The sequence below is a fragment of the Balaenoptera ricei genome, chromosome 10 (assembly GCF_028023285.1).
Source record: "Balaenoptera ricei isolate mBalRic1 chromosome 10, mBalRic1.hap2, whole genome shotgun sequence".
NCBI classification, from domain to species: Eukaryota; Metazoa; Chordata; class Mammalia; order Artiodactyla; family Balaenopteridae; genus Balaenoptera; species Balaenoptera ricei.
The window spans coordinates 46,622,677-46,642,744 of record NC_082648.1 but is presented as its reverse complement, the minus strand read 5'-3'; the positions used below and the strand labels follow the sequence as shown (position 1 = coordinate 46,642,744).

Here is a 20,068-nt window from a genome sequence, read left to right as displayed (position 1 = left end):
CTCATCAGTCAGAGGCTATGTCCTTGCTTGCCTGTCACTGGCCATTTGGGACTTAGTCACTTGATTATTACTCAGTTGAGTGCTGAGTGGGTCTAGAGGACCAGCATCATTGAGGGCAACGATGTGAGTCAGGAGGATCCCCCACCTCCATCCTGGGGTGTGAAGGGTTCCCCTGTAGCCTGCCAGCCTTTCAGCCTGGGATGTGGGGAAGGGCTCAGAACTGGGGTCCCACTGAAAACATGAGTTCAGTAACCCCTTCCCCCATTCCTATCCCTACTTCCCTGTGCATTTGAATGGTATGTAAGTGTTGTGTGATGCACAGATGATGGTGGAAACTTCAGTGGCTCCTAACCACTTAGAGAACAAAGCTCTAAGAGTCAGCGTGGTGCACGGAAAGAGCGTGGGTTAGGAGTTGGCAGAGGGATTTGAATATATGCCAGGCCAGTTAGGAGTTCCATGTCCTTAGTCAAGTTTCCCTCTCTGAATCTCCATTTCCTCTCTTAAAAAAATGGCCAGAGGGACTGCCCTGGTGGTGCAGTGGTTAAGACTCTGCCTGTCAATGCAGGGGACACGGGTTCAAGCCCTGGTCCAGGAAGATCCCACGTGCCGCGGAGCAACTAAGCCCGTGCACCACAACTACTGAGCCTGCGCTCTAGAGCCCGCGAGCCACAACTACTGAAGCCTGTGCTCCTAGACCCCGTGCTCCACAACAAGAGAAGCCACCACAATGAGAAGCCCATGCACTGCAACAAAGAGTAGCCCCCGCTCACCACAACTAGAGAAAGCCCACGTGCAGCAACGAAGACCCAATGCAGCCATAAATAAATAAATAAATATTTTTTTAAAAAAAAGGTCAGAATAATTCTTCCCTCATAGGAGGATAGTGAGAATTAAATGAGATAATATATGAATCACCTAACACAAAGTAGTTCTTTAACTGTAAGTTTTTCTCTTCTTTCTTACATAGCATTCAAGACCGTCTCTAATCTCTGGCTCCCAGCCACTCTCCCAGCCTGGTCATTCATTTGACAAAGACATACTAAGCAGCACCCGAAGCACTGACCTAGCCTGGGGTAGACACGAAGCACAGCCTCAGAACCTCTCACTGAGCACAGCTGGCTTTTTTCCCCTCTGCACTTTTGCTCAAGACCTGCACCGTCCCTGTTCCTCAGGACTCTTTTACTCCATCCAACTCATAGCCAGTCTTCACAGCCCAGCTCAAAGCCTGCCTCCTCTGCGAGCCTTCCCACAGCCCCATGGCCCTCAGGATGAGGCACCTCCTGCCTGGGTCCCTGGTTCCCCTCATTTCAGGGGCTTGTGTTGGTCTCACCCTATCTGTAATGTCCCTGCGGGCAGGCTCCGGCCCTTTACTTCTTTGTATCCTTGTTATCCTTCCCCCCAACCCACACATTCCAGGTACATTAAATGCTTGAAAGGATGACTTTTTATTAAAGCAGACACAAGTAGGTTTCAAGAGCATCTGAATTCCCAACTTGGTCTTGGATGCAAAGAAACTGAGATCTCATCCTTCATTTCTTCACCTGAAACCCAAGCACCTAAGCAACTTGCTTCCTACCTCTTAGTTTTATTTTTATTTTTCCTATCCTAGAGCAGATAGGGAGACGTGAAGGTTGCAGACGAGGGGTTTGCTACCCAAGGGTCACTGGGGCACAGGAATGTCCAGCTTCAGAGGATGGCCATGGTCCCTATCCCTAGTCTTTGCAGATATTCTGCCTCTGATCCTGCCAGGTTACCCACCCCCAGGACAATATGGAAAGTCTTTCGGTCTCCAGCAGAGGACCCTGGGGGACAGGGTTGGAGGCTCTTCTTGACTTCCGCTCTCTGGCAGGGCAGAGGTTAATGGTGAATTGCAACACATCTCTGGGCTGAGTCACCTCCTACTGACGCTCCCCCAATTCCCCTCCTCTGAAGTTTTATAAAGAGGACCAGGGACTAGAGAGTGAAAAGAACTGAAGGGAAGAGCCCCCCACCTAGCCCTGCTCCCCCAGGCTCCCAGAAATCTCAGGGCAGAAGGCACAAACAGCCTCTGGAGCTCTTGCCTGGTGGGACCATGAACTGGCAGCGGCTGTGGCTGGGCTTCCTACTCCCCATGACAGTCTCGTGCTGGGCCCTGGGGCCTGGAGAGGAGGCAGCAGTGGTGAGTGCCCTGGGAAGGTCAGACCCAGGCTGGGGGAGGGATGGAGGAACTGCTCCATGGTCCCATCCAAGCCTCCCTTCTGACCTACAACTGCTTTCCCTTCCCTTCCTTCCTCTATTCCATGATCCACCCCTACCCATCTCCACTCCTTCCCCTTGTTCCTCCCCTAATGTGCCTCTCCTTTAGTCCTTCCACGTCTGTCCCCTCCTGTCCTTATGGGCTGTTAGGTCACTTAGAGCTTCACCCAGAGACTAACCTCTTTTTATTCTGCTGACCCCTACCCTCATCATAGGATTACTTGTTGCAATACGGGTACCTACAGAAGCCTCTAGAAGGACCTGATGACTTCAGGCCAGAAGATATCATAGAGGCTCTGAGGTGAGAGGTCATAAGGTGCATGCCTTCAGGGTCAAGGTCACAAGGTCTCCTTTCTCTCTTCTCAACCCTTTCAGTCCCCAGGCCCACCTCTGCTTAACCGAGGTCCACGTTGGGGATCTAGGGAATGGGTGGTGGGGCCTGGGGTGAGATGGGGATTCAAAGATGAGGGCACAGTCAAGCACTTCTTTGGAGGCTCCATCCCATGTTATATCCAAAATACTACTATTTGGTCACATTCCACATGAAGTATGATTTATATGTAAAACTGTGAGTTGAGTTAAGTTGGAGCTGAGTTGTTGACCTGATGTTGCCTTTCATAGACATTTAATACAGGATTTATTTATTTCTATTTTGAAGTTTTCATATTTTGGATCTAATGGGTCATTTTTCTTTCTGCTCTCAGATATGTTCCCAGGCCCTTGAAAAGTCACAGTACCTGCGGCGCCTGATGGATGAAATTGCCCCAGAGCAGGCTGGGCTGGGAGGGACGGGTCCAGCCAGGAGGGAAGAAAGCAAAGGGAGGACAGGCCCTCAGGTGGGAGCAGTGGTGGGAGAGTCTCCAGAGCAGGAGGCAGGACACTTACCTAGATCAGGAGGAGGTTAGAAATTGCAGTAGAGGAAGAAGGCAACGCCAGATGGCACTTTACCCAAATAAGAGCATGAACACAGGAGGTGAAGCTGAGTATTGCCTTTATGCAGAACAGAAGAGGAAGTCCCAATTAGGAGGACTGGATCCTGGAGTGATCTCATCAGCTTCAGAGCTTTTGGGCCATTCTCAGCCACCACCTTGGGCAGCGGGGGGCCAAAGAGCTATCCCCAGTTCTCAGTCATTCCAGATGCCACTGCCCTGCTGGACCCATCCCTCTCCCTCTTTCTAGAGCTTTTCAGGAAGCATCTGAGCTGCCAGTCTCAGGTCAGCTAGATGATGCCACGAGGGCCCGTATGAGGCAGCCCCGTTGTGGTCTGGAGGACCCCTTCAACCAGAAGACCCTTAAATACCTGCTGCTGGGTGAGGGCTGAGCCTGGGAAAGGGAGGGAGAGGAGGGGGTGGCATGGCTCTGGAGCACAGGTGGCATTGGGACAGCCTGGATGAGCTCAGTGTTGAATGGATGGTCACCTGGTAATTAACTGATCATCACTTGCCTGGAGGGGTTGTTTCACAGCTTTGCTAAGTGAGTGCCCAGACTCAGGGGAACTCTTCGGAGCTGGCAAAAGTATCTGTGCTTCTAATCTATTTTCTGGTCCAATTAACCAGGCCGCTGGAGAAAGAAGCACCTGACCTTCCGTATCTTGAACCTGCCCTCCACCCTCCCATCCTACACAGCCCGGGCAGCCCTGTTTCAAGCCTTCCAGTACTGGAGCAATGTGGCTCCCTTGACCTTCCGGGAGGTGAAGGCTGGCTGGGCTGATATCCGCCTCTCCTTCCATGGCCGCCAAAGCCCATACTGCTCCAATACCTTTGATGGGCCTGGTAGGCACCAGCTCTCGACTCTCACTTCACAGACCTCTGTCCCCTTGAGTCAGTTACTCTGGAACCTTAATGTCAGGCCACCCCCATGCTCAACTGCACCCTACACTCTCTAACCACCTTCTAATATTCCCTTGGGGAGCAGCATGTCACCTCCCTGGGGACTTAGCAAGCCTCTTCTTTGAAGCTTATGCCTTCTTCGTTGGCTTAAGTTCCTCTGCTCAAGGCATACCTCAGAGAGGACAGGGCCAGAGATGACAGAGTGGCTGGGAGGTAAAGGGACAGAGTGATGGGCATCCCTGAGAGAACAGAATGATGACAGCGGAATCTGAACGGAGTGAGAGGTATCCAAGAGACAGTGAATATACATGGGGGAATTTTAAGGGAATGGAGTCATTGGAGTTTATAACAGGCAGGGGATGCTCCACCCTAGGAGACTCTGACCTCCTTCCTGTCTATCTTTGCCTTTGTCCAGGGCGGGTCCTGGCCCATGCCGACATCCCAGAGCTGGGCAGTGTGCACTTTGATGAAGATGAGCTCTGGACTGAGGAGACCTACCGGGGGGTGAACCTGCGCATCATTGCAGCCCACGAACTGGGCCATGCCCTGGGGCTTGGGCACTCCCGATACACCCAGGCCCTCATGGCCCCTGTCTATGCTGGCTACCGGCCCCACTTCAAGCTGCACCCGGATGATGTGGCTGGGATCCAGGCTCTCTATGGTCAGTCCTTTCCCCTAGTGATCATGAAGGTCAGTCTGACCAGTATCTCTTCAGGCATGAAGAGACAAGTCTAATCTTCATGGAGGGAAATGGCTTGGCTTCTTTCTCTTCCTCCTGCCCAGTTACTCGGCCTTCTTCATTTTCAGGAGCTGTTTTTCTTTCCTTTTTTTTTTTTGGCCTCACCGCGTGGCTTGTGGGATCTCAGTTCCCCAACCAGGGATTGAACCCAGGCCATGAGGCCGCTGCAGTGGAAGCCCGGAATCCTAACCACTAGGCCACCAGGGAACTCCCAGGAGCTGTTTTTCTGACACTTCCAGGTCTAATCTTTCTGCCAGAGCTCTCTCCCCTCATACCTGTTCTAAGGGATGAAGAATGAACATTCCAGCAAACCCCCTTCTCCCTTTCTAGTGCCTCTCAAAACTAAAAACATGTCTCCCGCTGATATCAATATGATCTTTCCTCCCACCAAGGAAAGCTCTCTAGGTTTCCCTTTTCCTCTCTATGGGACCTCTGAGCTGAACTTACAGTAGAAGAGTGGGGAGGCCAGTGCTCTGAGTTCTCTCCCTGAGCAGGATTATGTTACCTTGCAGGCAAGAAAAGCCCAGAGACAGAGGATGAGGAAGAAGAGATGGAGCTCCCCACTGTACCCCAAGTGCCCACAGAACCCAGTCCCATGCCAGACCCCTGCAGTGGTGAACTGGATGCCATGATGCTGGGTAAGACCCTTCCCCTCTAGGCTGTAGGCAGGCAGTGGGGTGGCCTGCTGACCTTGAGATGGGAGTGACATGGGAGCTCAGTGTAAGCAATGGCAGTTAACCACCAGACAGGGGTTAGTGGCCGTGGAAGGAGGCATGTGGTATGGGGAGGGAGGATTCAGAGCCAAATTAAAGGTGGGCCAGGCTGGAATTTACCTCTGCTGCCACCCTATGAGGGCCACTAAAAACATCTGGAAATACAGCAGGATGGAGAAAACAGTCTTAACTGGAATGTCTATTAGAGAGGGTATTATACCCGCATGGAAGTACAACTTGGAAGCCACCTGGGGTAGGAGGGGAGGTCCCCAAGGGGGAGCAGCTATCTGCAGGGCTTTTGTTTTGTTTTGTTGGGCCAGGGCTGATTTGCTGTGAACAATAAAGGAGAGGCTGAACACTGGGTCCTCCTTCTCTGCCCTTAATCTTCTCTTTGAATTAAAGTTGAATGAATTTTTGAGAAATCAGCCTGTGGGAGGACAGCAAATGATTAGTCTGCCTGAGATACCCACAAGTCTTTATTTGACCCCTATCTTTTTGACTTGTTGACATGCCTATGCTCTCAGGGCCCCGAGGGAAGACCTACGCTTTCAAGGGAAACTACGTGTGGACCGTGACAGATTCAGGGCTGGGTCCCTTGTTCCAAGTGTCTGCCCTTTGGGAGGGGCTCCCAGGAAACCTGGATGCTGCTGTCTACTCTCCTCGGACGCAATGGATTCACTTCTTTAAGGGTAAGGGGACTAGTTTACAGTGTGTTACCTGAGGAGGGCCTATGATCAGAGAATCCATAAAAGGAGGGAGGGATGAGAAGTTTCTGAGATGGTGGAAAGGAGGAACTGAAAGCTATCACCTGGGGACAGAGGTGACTTGTTCTTTCCTTACATGCTCTCAGGAGACAAGGTGTGGCGTTATGTTAATTTCAAGATGTCTCCTGGCTTCCCCAAGAAGCTGAATAGGGTAGAACCCAACCTGGATGCTGCTCTCTATTGGCCTCTCAACAAAAAGGTGTTCCTCTTTAAGGTATAATGTTCAAAGCAAGGGCAAATCCCTTCTTAGGAGCGGCGGGCTACCTCACACGGAGAAGCGGACTTGCTCTTGAAGGGAGTTCTTCTGCAGCTGCTGTGGGCTGAGGGTAGACCTCTGGGGGGGTCCCTAAGCTCTCTTCTCATCCTCCTTTTCTCCCTGTCTGCCCCACACCTAGGGCTCCGGTTACTGGCAGTGGGACGAGCTGGCCCAAACTGATTTCAGCCGCTACCCCAAACCAACCAAGGGGTTGTTTACAGGAGTGCCAGACCAGCCCTCAGGTGCCATGAGTTGGCGGGATGGCCGCGTCTACTTCTTTAAGGGCAAACAGTACTGGCGCCTCAATCGGCAGCTTCGAGTAGAGAAAGGTTATCCCAGAGATATCGCCCACAACTTGATGCACTGTCGTCCCCAGACCCCAGACGCCACACCATCAGATGGGGACACCACTTCCTCAGCCACAGGAACAACCTTGGATACCACTTCCTTGGCCATAGATATCACTTTGCACACTGACCGCTCAGCTGGAGATACGATCTTGGACATTACCCCCTTAGCCACAGCCTCCACCGCCCTTTTATTCCCTGGTAACGTCACCCACCCAGAAATCTAAGACCTCAATCAAATGTCTGCTGCAGCACGAGCACGAACCATGGACCTCATGCCTCTAAATGTCCCAGCTCCAGCCACCACTCCCCTGTATTCTTTCCCTCCTGGTCAGTGACTCTCTAACTCAGCCCCCAACTCCATCCATTTCTTCCCCATCCTAGATAGCACTTCCAACTGTGTCATCTACTCTCTGGAGGACATTGGTAGAGGAAAGGCAGCCATCAGGCCTTTAGCTGACAGGAGGCCACAACTGGGAAAGCCTGGGTCCTGTTCTTTCTAGATAAAGTGCAAGAAAACAGCATAGCCAGTAAAATGAGCAATGGCTTTGTAATCCTTGAGAATCACATTTACTTGCTTATGACTTTGGGCAAGTTAATTAACCTCGTTAAGCCTTGGATTTCCCATCTGCAAAATAAGGTTAATACTAATCCTGCAGGGTTGTTGCATTAAATGAAATACTATATGTGAAGTGCCTGGCACATTTGTGCTTAATAAAGGTTAACTTCACGTTCATGAGAGAGCAGTGAACAACTCTTCCTCTGGCTGTGCGTGTGCAGCTCCTACGGTAGTCCAGTCTGATAAAGGTACCCTCATCAGATCTTTAAGGGACAGAGGACTTGTCAGTATGGCTAACCCTTTGTTCTGGGGTGCAAAGAAAGAAAAGAGCAGCAACAGTAGAGGCTGGACTCCCTGGTTCAATGTTCAATGCCATTTTATTCACATGCTCCCGTGTTCTTCCTCCCTCCCATCATAACCTTGCTTCCCCAGGGCAGGGACATATCTTCCTTCATGCTGTCTGGGGAACCAGGGAACAGACTTTGGGCAGGAGAATCAGGGGTAGTGGAGAGTTAGAATGGGTTAGTGGCTGGGACAATGTTCTGGTTAAGGAGATTAGTGTCACCTATAATGAGAGGCAGAGAAGGCACTTGTCTTTCACGCAGCCCTGAAGACCAGGCTCCTTTGGGCAAAAGGGCAAGACTCTGGCATGTGGGCCAATGCTGTCTCCTTGGAGCAAGAAGCCAGCTTTGGGGGAAGGTGGGTGCTGAGCCAGGCACTGCCCTGTGGTCTTCCCCACATTAAGAAGAAAGGAAAGGGAAGCACCATGGAGGACAGTACCCCCAACTGAGGTAGGAGAAGGGGGCTTGAGCCTACAGGGTCCAGAGGGAAAGGCTAACCAGGAACCCAACTGCCCCCTAATGAGGGACCTGGGGATTAGGGATCCTTGAGCTCCTCTGTTGCCCTTCTCCCCATCAAAAAGCTATCAAGTGCTTAAGGGGGCTTCCTGATTTTCTATAGGTCCTACAAAAACAAAACCCCTTATTTTACCATTGTGAGGCACACTGAGGCGGGTATATAGAAGGCTATTTGGGTAACGGTCCTCCTTGGTTTGGTTTGGAGGGAATTAGGGAGTCAGTTACTTTAGGGACCAAGGCACCTCTATTATTGGACAGAGGTAGGTACTCATATTTCCATTCCTCTCCCTTCTCCACAAGATTCCTCTCTATCTGTACCTAAAACATATCCCTACAGGGCTGCTCTGGGTTGGAGCACAGATTCCATCCCCAAGAGGTGGGGAAGTTTGTGTTGGATCCTGTGGGCCTAGGCCCTGCCCACCTAGTGTTCCCAGGCCCTTGCTAGGGGTGAGGGCATCAGTGGAGGTTTAGGCTCAGGTCCGGGTGGAACCAGAAGGTGTGGTGAGGGGTACAGTGGAACCACAGTCAGAATCCAGGTCCAGGACAGTGTGGGGAGCTGTGGCCTGGGTGCCTGGTCCCAGCTGGTGCTCTCGAAGGCTCTGGAGATAGCTCTGGAGGGGCACAGGGCAGAGAGGGCAGAAGAAAGGGGCTGGGTCAGAGCCCCCCTCCACCCTAAGCATCCCCATGTGCCCTCTCTCCCATGCCCCTGAGCACCCCCTACCCCTCCACTCACTGGAGCCAGACTGTCAGCAGGGCTCCGGGCGCTGGGGTGGAGTGGGCGCCGGTAGCTGCCCTCACAGAGCCCCACCCCAGGGGAGGTCCGGTGCCACTTAGCCTCTTGCTGACGGATCCGAAGGAGTTGGAGATGCCTTCGCTGGTGGCTCAAGACCACTGCTTGGGAGGGGGCAATACAGACTCAGGGAGGCCTCTTAAGACTCTGAAACCCACCCCCAAATACACTCATACTCTAGAGAAACCCATTCAGTCTCCCTGTTACGTCTCTCTCAAATCTCATTTCCCCCCCAGTTATTCTAAAGAAACTTTTCTTTGTAATCCTCCTACCCTTTCCTTCTGGACTTCCCTGACATCTTCCTTTCCTTCCATATCAGTCCCCAATAACTCTTCCCTGCTCCCCCCCACCGACAATGACTCTTCTCATTCTTACCCAGAACTTTGGCTCCTCCAACTCTAACTTTCTTCAGTGCCCTGCCCCATTCACCTTAGACACCTCTGCCTTTTGCCTCAAGTGTATTTTCCCCCTTCCCCTCCTCAAGTCTGGGAACCAGGGACATGAGAAGGCACAGGTTGGCTGCTTTCTGTACCATGGCAGTAACTCACCATTGGTGTGGCCTCCACGTTCCTCATCCATGAGCTTCCACTGGGCCAGGGCCCCAAGGGCCCCCAGGGCTGGCCAGGTCCCCAGCAAGACCCAGCTATACCAGCAGAGAGGAGGCAAGGCTGGAAGTGCCTGCAAGCGCTGGCCCAGCCGACTGCCCAGTGCCAGCCCCTCCAGGAAGTAGTCAGCACAGGCCACCAGCACCGCAGCACCCAGCAGGGCTGTGCCCAAAACTGTGAATGGACGTGGCCACCGAAGCGTGAGCAGGGCTCCCAGCAGTGCCAGCCCCACCAGCCCCCCAGCCGGCACCCAGGCTGAAGGTGGTTGGTAGATGGGCTCAGTGCCCAGCAGGACCCCGGCGCCCAGGGTTAGGCCTAGCAGGAGACCAGTCAGGAAGAGACCGACACTGCGAACCAGCATGGTGACTAGGCCGCAGAGGAGTCCGATGCCTAGCGCAATGCCCGCGCTCACCTCCAGGCTCAGCTGTGTCTCTAGCACACGCTCCTTGTGGCACAGCAGGAAGATCACCAGGGCTCCTGATAGCAGGCCGGAGAGAAACATCACTGCCTTGAAGCAGCGGTAGCCTGGGAAGGGAGGCAGGAGGCACTGAGAGGCAGAAAGAGGTCTCCAGGGATGGCTCTGATGAATCAGAAAGGAGAGGACTGGCTGACCAGGGGAGCAGAAGGCAGGAGCAGCACACACAGGGACCTCAAGGCAAAGGGCAGAAAGGGATCATCTAGGGAGGGTAGGGACTTTTCAGGAACTGAGAGGGGATGGGAGAGCAAATCAGGAGGTAAGACGGATGCATTGAGGGGAGTAAGTACAGAAACAAGGTTTCGTCCTTCCAGGGATGGCAGACGGGAAGAAATCGGCACAGGCTGATTCAGATTATTGGGGAAGGGTGAAGAAGCCTTAAGCATAGAGGGTAATTTGGGAACGGAATTCTGAGGTAGGAGGCAAGGGGAGGGCAAATGATAGTTGCCAGGGCTCAGAGCTGGAGGGTGTGGGCATGGGGGATGAAAAAGAGCTGGCAAGAGCAGATCAGCCACACTGAAGGTAGGCATCCCCTGACAGAGGAGAAGAGGTGGCTCAGGAGCAAAGGAGAAAGTTGGCATCATCCTTGAGGGTGACGGTCTTGGGCAGCTGCCCCCCAGAACCCTGGCCCTGCCCTCACCGAAGCAGCAGTAGATGATTCCAAAGCAGCAGCAAAGAGCACACACCAGGGCGGGTGCCAATTCAGGATTGTCCTGGGGTTCCAAGACACATCTTGGGTCTGGAGGCTCTGGGAGTTGTTGATTAAAGGGCCTGGGGTCAGAGGTCATGGCCAGGGGCAGCAAGGCTTCCTCCATGGCCGAAGAGAAGGTGGTCACAGAGAGGGAGGTCAGTGTCAGCTCCTCTCATCCATCCATGAATGTCTTGAGGGGGCTGGGAAACCTGCAAGGGGGTAGGGGGCAGGAACTCAGGTGCCCATGAATCTTGAGGACTCTGTACCTCTATTTCTTTTAAAGAAAGGCCAAATTCAGGACGGAGCTTAGCCCTGCTGGGGTAACTGAAGAAACCTACAGGACCAGGTTAAGGGGAGCCAGCTGTCTCTTTATCACCCTCTGAAACAAGGACATTAAGTAGAACTTCAAATCTTATAAAGGTAATGAGTCTTTGTCCCCTGGCTTTTCAGGGTGGGGTGGGAGCAGTAGGAAGTCCTCGGTCTGTGGAGGGAGGGGCCCAGGGGTACTAGTGAGCCTGGAGGCTAAAGACTCAGCAGCTTGTTCCAGCCGAAAAGAAAGCTTGCCCCATCTGCAGCTGGGACTCAAAAGTATCACACCGGACTGGGAAGAATGGACTTAATAGAGGGGGGGAGAAGGAGAAGGAAGGGGAGAGAATGAATCATGGTGGGGGTCTCCCGACAGTTGCTCCAACCCAAGAGAAGGAAGAGGAGGAAAAATCAGACACCAAGAGTTTGGGACAAGGAATCCAGTAGAAAGCCACACTTTATCAGGGTTTTGAAGCCTTGGCTTCAGATGGAGGAGTTATTGGGGGAAGGGGCGTTCAGCCACAGTCCAACTCCCACGATCCCTCACGGACTAAGCAGGCACCTTGCCCACAGACAACATCTCACATCCTGGTAGTATTTTGCTCCTCCCCTCAGGACACTGGTGGGACTTTTCCTACCTCCCCCTTTCCCTTGGGGTGCCAGGGCTGCCAGTGGGATATGATCTCTGTTCCTGAAAGGAGAACACCAAGGAGGGGCTGGCAGTGGGGGCACTATGGGAGTGGGGTAGGGTGGGTGCAGGCACTTCCCTTCAGCTGTCTTCTTTTGGACATCAAGGTCTTAACAAGCAGGAGAGTTGGCTTGGGCAATCCCTGGGGTTTCTCTCCTCAATCCGCTTGGAAGTCTGGGGACTCTAAACAAGGAGAGGTTGGGGAGGGGGTGTTAACTACTCACCACCCTGTCAGGGCTGAGGAGAGGAGGGGGTAGATGTGCTTCCCTAGACCCCCAGCTGCATCCCTGCCCGGAGTCCTAGGCGTTCAGGCGGCTGTCGGGCGTGGGTACCCGCAGGGTCACTCTGTTCGTTGCCCCCTAAACTCTTGCAAGTCGTAGCCCAAGCCCCGTGAGCTAAAAGCAACCAGCTTGGGGGCGGGGGGGGGGGGGTGGTGGGGTGGAGGAAGGGGACAGGGTGGGGGGGGTGACATCACGGGGCGGGACCCTCCAACTCTTTTCCCTGTGTGTGGGGGGACCCAGTTTGCCTACGGCTCTAGGCTGGGATCAGAGACCCCCTTCCATAGCAGGGAACGGTCTTGGGTGAACCACAAGAGGTTTGGGGAAAGGTCTCTGAATACTTAGGCGCTGACTCAACAACTAGAAGCTTTCAAAACCCCTACTGGTGTCCCAGCGCCCCCCTACTCCGGCTTGGTTTCTTCCACTTCCCAGAGAATTGGAGTATTGTCTTCTGGAGAACTTGGTGGTCGGGATCGGGGACCCCGGGAAGGTGCTCTTACTGGTCTGGGGGCGCCGACGAGGGGTTCATGGGTAGAAAAACTTGCGGAGCAAAGACGGGGTCTGGAAGGGGGACTAACGGAGAGGCGTGTGCAGAGGAGGGGACCGACAGAGAGGGTACCCAAGCCGGGTCTGAGTGGGGGCGGGGGCGCTTGTCAACGTCGACCGAACAGCTTGGTATGCAAACGAGATGCAAAGCAGCATGCAGATGAGTGCAGTGTTTTTTGGCACTCCGCTCGGGTCCTAAGCCCAGTGGAGCCACGCTCTCAGTCCTCCGGTCCCGCTTCGTGACGGGGACTGAGAGCTGCACCCAGAGGCGCGGATCCGGGCCGTGGGAGCTACAGTTATACGGGGCAGTTCGCCAGCTGGGTCAGGCGCGGTGGCGGGGGCGGGGGCGTGGGGGGGGGCGGCGAGGGTTGGTGGGAAGAAAGGGGCAGCGTAGGAGGGCCAGGGCGGGGCCAGGCCCGGGGCGTCCTCCCCTCCGCTCCACCCCCGCATGATACAAAAGGGCCTCTGTCCTCATTACAGCAAGGGATCAGTGCGGTGGCTCCCCTACGCTCCCTGGTTTTGACTGCAAGGGAAAAAGACTGACTCGGTGGCTTTCCTCTATCTCCCGGTCTCGGCACAAGCCCAAGAATACAGCCAGAGGAACCTGAGAATCTGCCCCCAGTCCGCAGGCACTGCTGCAGCGCCCACTTGCTTCGCTTCCAGTGGCGCAACCTTCGGGGATCCCACTTCAGCACGCGGAGGGCGGCAGCAGAGAGCCCTTTAAGGGGCGGGGCCAGTGCTTCCCCAGGACCGCCCCCACTGGTTCGACTCCGCGCTTGCAGCACTGGCTCGCGCCTCCGCCAACCGCTTTTACTTTTCCTTCCCGTGTCTTCCCCGGTGACCCCGGAAGTGGAAGTAGCCCCAGGTCGGCCGCCGCGGCGGGGACGGAAGGCGGAAGCAGAGAGTGAACGGGAGGCGGAGCCGGGGGAGCTGCTCTCGTAGCTCCCCCTGGCCCTCGGCCCGGCTGCTCGAGGGGGAGGAGTTACCTCCGCTCTTCGGTATGTTACCTTGGTCCCCTCTACCCAGCCCGAGGGTTCGCGGTTGTCTCTGTCAGGGGCAACCACAAGCTCCGCCCCCAGATTTTCCTTAAGGACCGCACGGTCCCCACCCTTTTCTGGCAGTCTGCGGCCCCCTTTCCGGTCGTCTTTCCCTTTTTCCCAAGAGTGACCCCAGGACCACACCCTTTGTTGTACCTCCCTTTTTCCCTGATTCAGCATTATAGCTTTCTGGAGAAAGAAAAAAATAAGGGGATTTGGAGGAGGGGGGAGGGAGCAGGGTTGTCGTTAATGTAGTATTGGCTTTATTGCTGGGGTAATGAATGCCCAAAAGAACTCGGGAAAACAAGGGAGGTGGGTCCGTTAAATATATATCCCCAATTTAAGATTATGTAACCTCTCTCTTGGTCCTATCCTTGATCATCCCCACCTTGATACCTTTGTTACAGGCATCAGAACTTACCATGATGGCTGTGACCTAAAATCCTCAGGAAGCCCTGGGGTCATGGCCCAGAAGCACCCCGGAGAACGAGGGTTGTGTGGAGCCCACCACAGTGGTGGTGCCTCCCTCAGGACTTTAGGACCCTCTGTGGACCCTGAAATACTTTCATTCTCAGGACTCAGGGACTCAGCTGGGCCTGCTCCTAATGGTACCCGCTGCCTCACAGAGCACTCTAGTCCTAAGTACACACAGCCCCCAAATCCAGCCCACTGGTCAGATCCAAGCCATGGCCCTCCAAGGGGTCCAGGACCCCCTAGGGATGGAAAGGACCCTGATCAGAGTGAGGCATCTTCAGAAGAGTCAGGAGTGGACCAGGAACTCTCCAGAGAGAATGAGGCTGGGTACCAGGAGGATGGGAACCCTTCTTTTCTTTCCATTCCACCTGCTTGTAACTGCCAGGGAACCCCTGGAATCCCTGAAGGGCCTTACTCTGAGGGAGGAGATAGCTCTTCTAGCAACTTTTGCCACCATTGTACCTCTCCAGCTTTGGGGGAAGATGAAGAGTTGGAAGAGGAATATGATGAGGAGGAACCTCTTAAGTTTCCCAGTGATTTTTCACGTGTGCCCAGTGGAAAGAAACCTGCACCCCGGAGACAACGGCACCGCGTTCCAGCCAAGGAGGATACTCGGGAGGGTGGACGCAGAGATCCCAGATCCCCTGGTCGACATCGGCTGGGTCGGAAACGGAGTCAGGCAGATAAGCGCAGAGGACTGGGATTGTGGGGAGCAGAGGAACTGTGTCAGCTTGGACAGGCAGGCTTCTGGTGGCTGATCGAACTGCTGGTATTAGTGGGGGAGTACGTGGAAACTTGTGGCCATCTCATCTGTGCATGCAGGCAGCTGAAAGGCAGTGATCTGGACCTTTTTTGGGTCTGGGTGGGAGTCTGGGCAGGGCGGCTGGGGGGCAGGGCCCAGGTGATGTTCCAGTTTCTGAGCCAAGGGTTTTGCTATGGGGCAGGGCTGTTCACCCGTTTTCTTAGGCTACTGGGTGCTTTGCTGCTCCTGGCTCTGGCCCTTTTGTTGGGCTGTCTACAGTTGGGCTGGCGGTTTCTGGTAGGACTGAGTGACCGGTTAGGCTGGAGGGGTAAAGCCACCTGGCTCTTCTCTTGGCTGGCTTCTCCCACCTGGCAGCGGTGCCTGAGTCTGCTGAGAGAGAGCAGGCCGTGGCAGCAGCTGGTAAGAATAGTTCAGTGGGGTTGGCTGGAGTTGCCTTGGTTCAAGCAGAGGACCAATAGGCAGGGGAATGCACCTGTAGCTAGTGGTCGCTACTGCCAGCCTGAAGAGGAAGTGGCTCGACTGTTGACCATGGCTGGGGTTCCTGAGGATGAGCTAAACCCTTTTCATGTGTTGGGGGTTGAAGCCACAGCATCAGATGTTGAACTGAAGAAGGCCTATAGGCAGCTGGCAGTGATGGTGAGTACCCTTCCCCTGTTTCCAGTTCTTTGTTCCCATATTTTATTTTCTATTACAATTTTTGGGAGAGTGGAATAAAGGGAAGGCAGAGTAGAAAGTCAACTTGAAGACGAAGAGCATCTTTAATTCTTAGGAAAGAGTCATAAAGACTTTTCCCCCCTTTACTATGGGATCTGACTTTCCCTTGAAGTTTTTTGTCATGAGATTCTTTTTCTTAATGAAAATCAACGAACCTGGTGTATTAGACAGTGTTGGACTCACTCACCCTGGAATATCCAGGTGAAATCCCTCTGAGTAGGGTGGAGAAGAGACCTAGTCAGAAAGCCTGGCAGTTCTTTTCTCCTAAACAAATGAGTGTTTTTTGAATACAGGGAAATCCAACTGTCTGTCCCAGTGAGGCAAGTGTGCACTAGTGTGGGAACGTTCAGGGAGTACATGTGAGTGATTATTCCAGGACCAGGTGAGAGAAAACAGCTGTTTCAAGACCAACAACCCAGAGTGGGAAAAGGAAGGAGAATGGGACATAAATCTTGGAGAGGCATGTACATACGTTTTCATGTCATACATGAAAATATGGTTGCTTTTATTGGTAAGGGGGGTATAGGTGGGAGTTGTGACTTATCATACTCGAGGGAAATGGTTTAATACAAACATGCAATCAAATTGCTTTTAGAAATAGCTATTCAGATGCTATTTTTAGATATGCTATTTCTGTGCAAGTAAAGCTATTATGAATATAAGTAATGTGTGTAAATTGCATTGGAGGCCTATTTGAGTGTATGGAACTTGACTGGTAAAATATCACAGTGTGTAAATTATCTCAGTGGTTGCATGACACTAAAGGGGAATGGGCAACCAAAGTTTCCATTAACCATTCAAGGCACAATAAAGTACCAGGCCTGTAACTTACCAGACGACTAAATTATCAATAGTTTGGTGGGAAATGTATGTCCCTTAGTGGATGGCCTGGGATATTCTGAGAGTGGGGAACAGTGTTCACACTCAAATTGTTACTAATGGTAGAGCTCTTTTCTCAGCTTCATGTCTTTTAGCAGACATCCTCTCTTGGGGAGTATCATTCAAAAATTCTCAGTTTCAACTTACTTTCTTGAAGTAGAGCTGTAGTAAAGTTCCCTGATCCTCAGTAGACCTGCCCTACTATCCAAAGTTCTCCCTCTTGTTCTGGGCCAGAGTATCTGTGGGCTTCTTTTTTTGGCCGTGCCACACGGCACGTGGCATCTTAGTTCCCCGACCAGCGATTGAACCCGTGCCCCTTGCGTTGGAAGCGCAGTCTTAATCACTGGGCCACCAGGCAAGTCCCTGTGGGCTTCCTTTATACAACCTCTCACTGCCTTTATTAGGCCCTAAATTGACCATTACCCACATTCTATAAGTTTGGGAATGTGAGAGATTTAACAGCATTCTGTTTACTTGGCCTCAGTCAAGAGACTAGCTTTATCTCTGTTTTTGGTGTATGAGGATGGGAACAATCAGGAAGCTGTAGGAAGTGAGGATATTATTTGTCTTGGAGAAAAGGGTGAAAAGAGGATAAAAAGCCTGTGAGGATCGTGATATGTTATCAATATTTCACTCTTGGGACAGAAAGGCAAACTACTGTAGGAAGTTCTGAGTAGATATGAGAATTTCCTAGTTAGAAAATAGAGTTTGAGTATGTTGGAACTCTTAACTTTATGACTGACAATAAAGTTAAAATATGAGGGTTTAGTATGTGTGTGCCAGGTAGGCACACACATACTAAACCAACCATCCCTGCTTGCCTGGGATTGAAAGGTTTCCTGAGACATGAAATTTCAGTGCTAAAACTGGGACAATCCCAGGCACACTGGGATGGTAGATCGCCATGGTGCCAGATTCTGTGCCATATGCTTCATGTGTATTCTCATTTAATACTCCCAACAATCCATGATAGATAAAATATTCTAGGTCATATAGCTAATAAGTGACAGAGCTGGGACTTAAACCCAGATCTGTCTGCAGAGCCACAGCAGTTAACCATTAAGCTATATTGACTCTTCAAAAGGGTGGTGAAGGAGAACCCTTTGATATGAGGTTATTTTGACCCAAAATAGGGAGAGGGTTGGAATGGATATGTGATGAAATCTGTGTTTTGGTAGGTTCATCCTGACAAAAATAATCATCCCCGGGCTGAGGAGGCCTTCAAGGTTTTGCGGGCAGCTTGGGACATTGTCAGCAACCCTGAAAGACGGAAGGAATATGAGATGTAAGTTGGAGCTAGGAAATTGTCAGGTGGGGTAAATGAATAATCTTCAATAGCAGAGATCATTGGACTTGTGGATGGAGGCTCTCTGAGGCAGAGAGAACTGAGGTGGCTTGTCTAGCTGGCCAGGGGCCTCAAGAAGCCAATAGATCTGTCTCCCTTTGTCCCTCACTCAATACCCTCTGACTTACAAAGCCTTTTTTCTCTCAGGAAGCGAATGGCAGAAAATGAGCTGAGCCGGTCAGTGAATGAGTTTCTGTCCAAGCTGCAGGACGACCTCAAAGAAGCAATGAATACTATGATGTGCAGCCGATGCCAGGGAAAGCATAGGTATGATTTAAATAGGACAGGAGTGGGACAGCGATTGGGTAGCTAAAAACCTTCCTTGTATTGTCGGTAGTTGTGGGATCCAGATGGTAAGTAACAAGACCCTGAGGTTTCTACTTTTGCCATATTGTTAAGAGATTGAGGATTTGAATTAGCAAGAAGAAAAGATAGTAGTTCTAGCTTTAAGATAGAAGGTTGAGGGCAGGGTGTACGTAGGCATTTGTAACAACTGAGTCAGTAACCATATTTGTCAGTAATGATGAGATGTCAGTAATGGAGACTACAGCAATGCTCTAGGTAAGCTTGATAGATTATTAAGGAACTGTCCTTTTGTTGGATTGCAGGAGGTTTGAAATGGATCGGGAACCTAAGAGTGCCAGATACTGTGCTGAGTGTAATAGGCTGCATCCTGCTGAGGAAGGAGACTTTTGGGCAGAGTCAAGCATGTTGGGCCTCAAGATCACCTACTTTGCGCTGATGGATGGAAAGGTGTATGACATCACAGGTACACTGTCCTCTGGAAGTATGGGCTCATAGATCCTCAGAACTGTGATATTTTGGCTAATTATCTCTCATGCTTGCAGAGTGGGCTGGATGCCAGCGTGTGGGAATCTCCCCAGATACCCACAGAGTCCCCTATCACATCTCATTTGGTTCACGGATGCCAGGCACCAGTGGGCGGCAGAGGTAGGTGGTATTCCTCTCAATAATCTATCCACTATTCTAGTTCTGAACATGGTTTCATGACATGCTGTTTAGGACATGTAGGTGTCTCACCCTTTAAGAAGTTTGGGAACTGACTCAGTATATCTTTAAAATAGGTATAAATAGGTAACATAGGTAACCATTTGACTCCAATATCTCTTGCTTCATCATGTCTTCTGTTTTCCTCTCAGAGCTACCCCAGATGCCCCTCCTGCTGACCTTCAGGATTTCTTGAGCCGGATCTTTAAAGTACCCCCAGGCCAGATGTCCAACGGGAACTTCTTTGCAGCTCCTCAGCCAGGCCCTGGGGCCACTGCAGCCTCCAAGCCCAACAGCACAGTACCCAAGGGAGAAGCCAAACCGAAGCGGCGGAAGAAAGTGAGGCGGCCCTTCCAACGTTGACACCCCCACTCTTTCCTCAAATCAATGTCAGGGAGTCAAAAGGGCTGTGTACAGCACAGGATGGAGTTTGATTTGTTTATTTTTAAATATTTAAAAAAGGGAAAATTTTAAGCTCAAATTGTTCACTCAGTACTTACAGGAAGCCCTGGAACCACTCTCCCTCCTCCACCAGCACCCAGGAACTGAATCTTGTCTTCTGACAATACCAAAGAAATAGGGGGTGGCTAGAACAAAGAACCTAGGGCCTGGACCTGGGCTGGATGATATCTCCCATAGTAGTGTGGGAACTGGGTATTTCCCTGGTGTCTGTATGCCTTTTCTTGTCTTTTGCTTCTACAGCAGATGACACTTTCCCCCCTCTTTTTAAACGTGTCTGTATTATTTCTTGACCCATTTCAGGAGGGAGCCCCCTCCTTTGCCCCAATATACTAGTAAAAAGACAGAACGAGAAAGCATGTAACCCTAATTATAGGAGATAGAGTTCAGAGAGCGGGAACTCTCACCTTGTGGGTAATCACCCAACTTCGTGCTTGTTGCTGCAGGGATGGCCAAAACTAATAATTTTTAAAAAACAGATTCACGCTCTCTGCCCTTGGGTGAGGGGGAAGGATAGAGGGGCTCCTGGCAGCCCCCTTATGATCCAAGGGTTTGTATTTTTTTAAGTTTGTTCATATTTGTATGTACATATCTATTTAAAGCCAGGGGATTATCTTTCTATAAATACATAACTGGCAACCTGTATCTTCCCTCTCTTCTTTGCCCATATAGCTGAAGCCCTTTTTTTTTCATTTGAGAATCTTTTCCCTC

General features: G+C 51.8%; 3 protein-coding genes across 12 annotated transcripts; 2 read left to right on the top strand and 1 right to left on the bottom strand.

The window, feature by feature from the left end:
* The first annotated feature begins 1,945 nt into the window (after nucleotides 1–1,945).
* Nucleotides 1,946–7,437, top strand: MMP19 (matrix metallopeptidase 19). 2 transcript variants are annotated; one of them, XM_059934643.1, is made up of 9 exons: nucleotides 1,946–2,158; nucleotides 2,451–2,536; nucleotides 3,415–3,545; nucleotides 3,792–4,007; nucleotides 4,480–4,725; nucleotides 5,316–5,441; nucleotides 6,041–6,205; nucleotides 6,367–6,494; nucleotides 6,676–7,437. In XM_059934643.1, the coding sequence occupies exons 1-9, from the start codon at nucleotides 2,072–2,074 to the stop codon at nucleotides 7,108–7,110; spliced, it is 1,620 nt and encodes a 539-aa protein (XP_059790626.1). In that variant the 5' UTR covers nucleotides 1,946–2,071; the 3' UTR covers nucleotides 7,111–7,437. The 2 variants fall into 2 exon arrangements, with proteins under 2 accessions (XP_059790626.1, XP_059790627.1); XM_059934644.1 differs by lacking the exon at nucleotides 3,792–4,007.
* Nucleotides 7,438–7,800: 363 nt separating this feature from the next.
* On the bottom strand, nucleotides 7,801–13,461 carry LOC132373277 (transmembrane protein 198-like). Of its 7 annotated transcripts, XM_059936110.1 has the most exons (6): nucleotides 12,079–12,266; nucleotides 10,810–11,069; nucleotides 10,107–10,274; nucleotides 9,638–9,868; nucleotides 9,033–9,193; nucleotides 7,801–8,910 (listed from the first exon to the last, which is right to left on the bottom strand). In XM_059936110.1, the coding sequence occupies exons 2-6, from the start codon at nucleotides 10,982–10,984 to the stop codon at nucleotides 8,773–8,775; spliced, it is 873 nt and encodes a 290-aa protein (XP_059792093.1). In that variant the 5' UTR covers nucleotides 10,985–11,069; nucleotides 12,079–12,266; the 3' UTR covers nucleotides 7,801–8,772. The 7 variants fall into 7 exon arrangements, with proteins under 7 accessions (XP_059792093.1, XP_059792091.1, XP_059792088.1 ...); XM_059936108.1 differs by lacking the exon at nucleotides 12,079–12,266 and adding an exon at nucleotides 13,283–13,461 and having other exon boundaries at nucleotides 9,638–10,219; nucleotides 10,810–12,037; XM_059936105.1 differs by having other exon boundaries at nucleotides 9,638–10,219.
* On the top strand, nucleotides 12,575–20,002 carry DNAJC14 (DnaJ heat shock protein family (Hsp40) member C14). Of its 3 annotated transcripts, none has more exons than XM_059936102.1 (8): nucleotides 12,575–12,622; nucleotides 13,159–13,676; nucleotides 14,123–15,588; nucleotides 17,724–17,830; nucleotides 18,038–18,157; nucleotides 18,499–18,659; nucleotides 18,739–18,841; nucleotides 19,051–20,002. In XM_059936102.1, the coding sequence occupies exons 3-8, from the start codon at nucleotides 14,179–14,181 to the stop codon at nucleotides 19,259–19,261; spliced, it is 2,112 nt and encodes a 703-aa protein (XP_059792085.1). In that variant the 5' UTR covers nucleotides 12,575–12,622; nucleotides 13,159–13,676; nucleotides 14,123–14,178; the 3' UTR covers nucleotides 19,262–20,002. The 3 variants fall into 3 exon arrangements, with proteins under 3 accessions (XP_059792085.1, XP_059792084.1, XP_059792086.1); XM_059936101.1 differs by lacking the exon at nucleotides 12,575–12,622 and adding an exon at nucleotides 12,897–12,999; XM_059936103.1 differs by lacking the exon at nucleotides 12,575–12,622 and having other exon boundaries at nucleotides 13,074–13,676.
* Nucleotides 20,003–20,068: the final 66 nt, after the last annotated feature.

Coding starts and splice junctions, on each gene's coding strand:
- MMP19 (XM_059934643.1), top strand. CDS start 2,072: ATGAACTGGCAGCGGCTGTGGCTGGGCTTCCTACTCCCCATGACAGTC. Junction 4,726..5,315: donor TGGGATCCAGGCTCTCTATG/GTCAGTCCTTTC, acceptor GTTACCTTGCAG/GCAAGAAAAGCCCAGAGACA. Junction 6,495..6,675: donor AAAAGGTGTTCCTCTTTAAG/GTATAATGTTCA, acceptor CCCCACACCTAG/GGCTCCGGTTACTGGCAGTG.
- LOC132373277 (XM_059936108.1), bottom strand. CDS start 10,984: ATGGAGGAAGCCTTGCTGCCCCTGGCCATGACCTCTGACCCCAGGCCC. Junction 9,194..9,637: donor ACGTGGAGGCCACACCAATG/GTGAGTTACTGC, acceptor CCCCCTCCCAAG/CAGTGGTCTTGAGCCACCAG. Junction 8,911..9,032: donor CTGCTGACAGTCTGGCTCCA/GTGAGTGGAGGG, acceptor GTGCCCCTCCAG/AGCTATCTCCAGAGCCTTCG.
- DNAJC14 (XM_059936102.1), top strand. CDS start 14,179: ATGGCCCAGAAGCACCCCGGAGAACGAGGGTTGTGTGGAGCCCACCAC. Junction 17,831..18,037: donor AGACGGAAGGAATATGAGAT/GTAAGTTGGAGC, acceptor TTTTTCTCTCAG/GAAGCGAATGGCAGAAAATG. Junction 18,158..18,498: donor CGATGCCAGGGAAAGCATAG/GTATGATTTAAA, acceptor GTTGGATTGCAG/GAGGTTTGAAATGGATCGGG.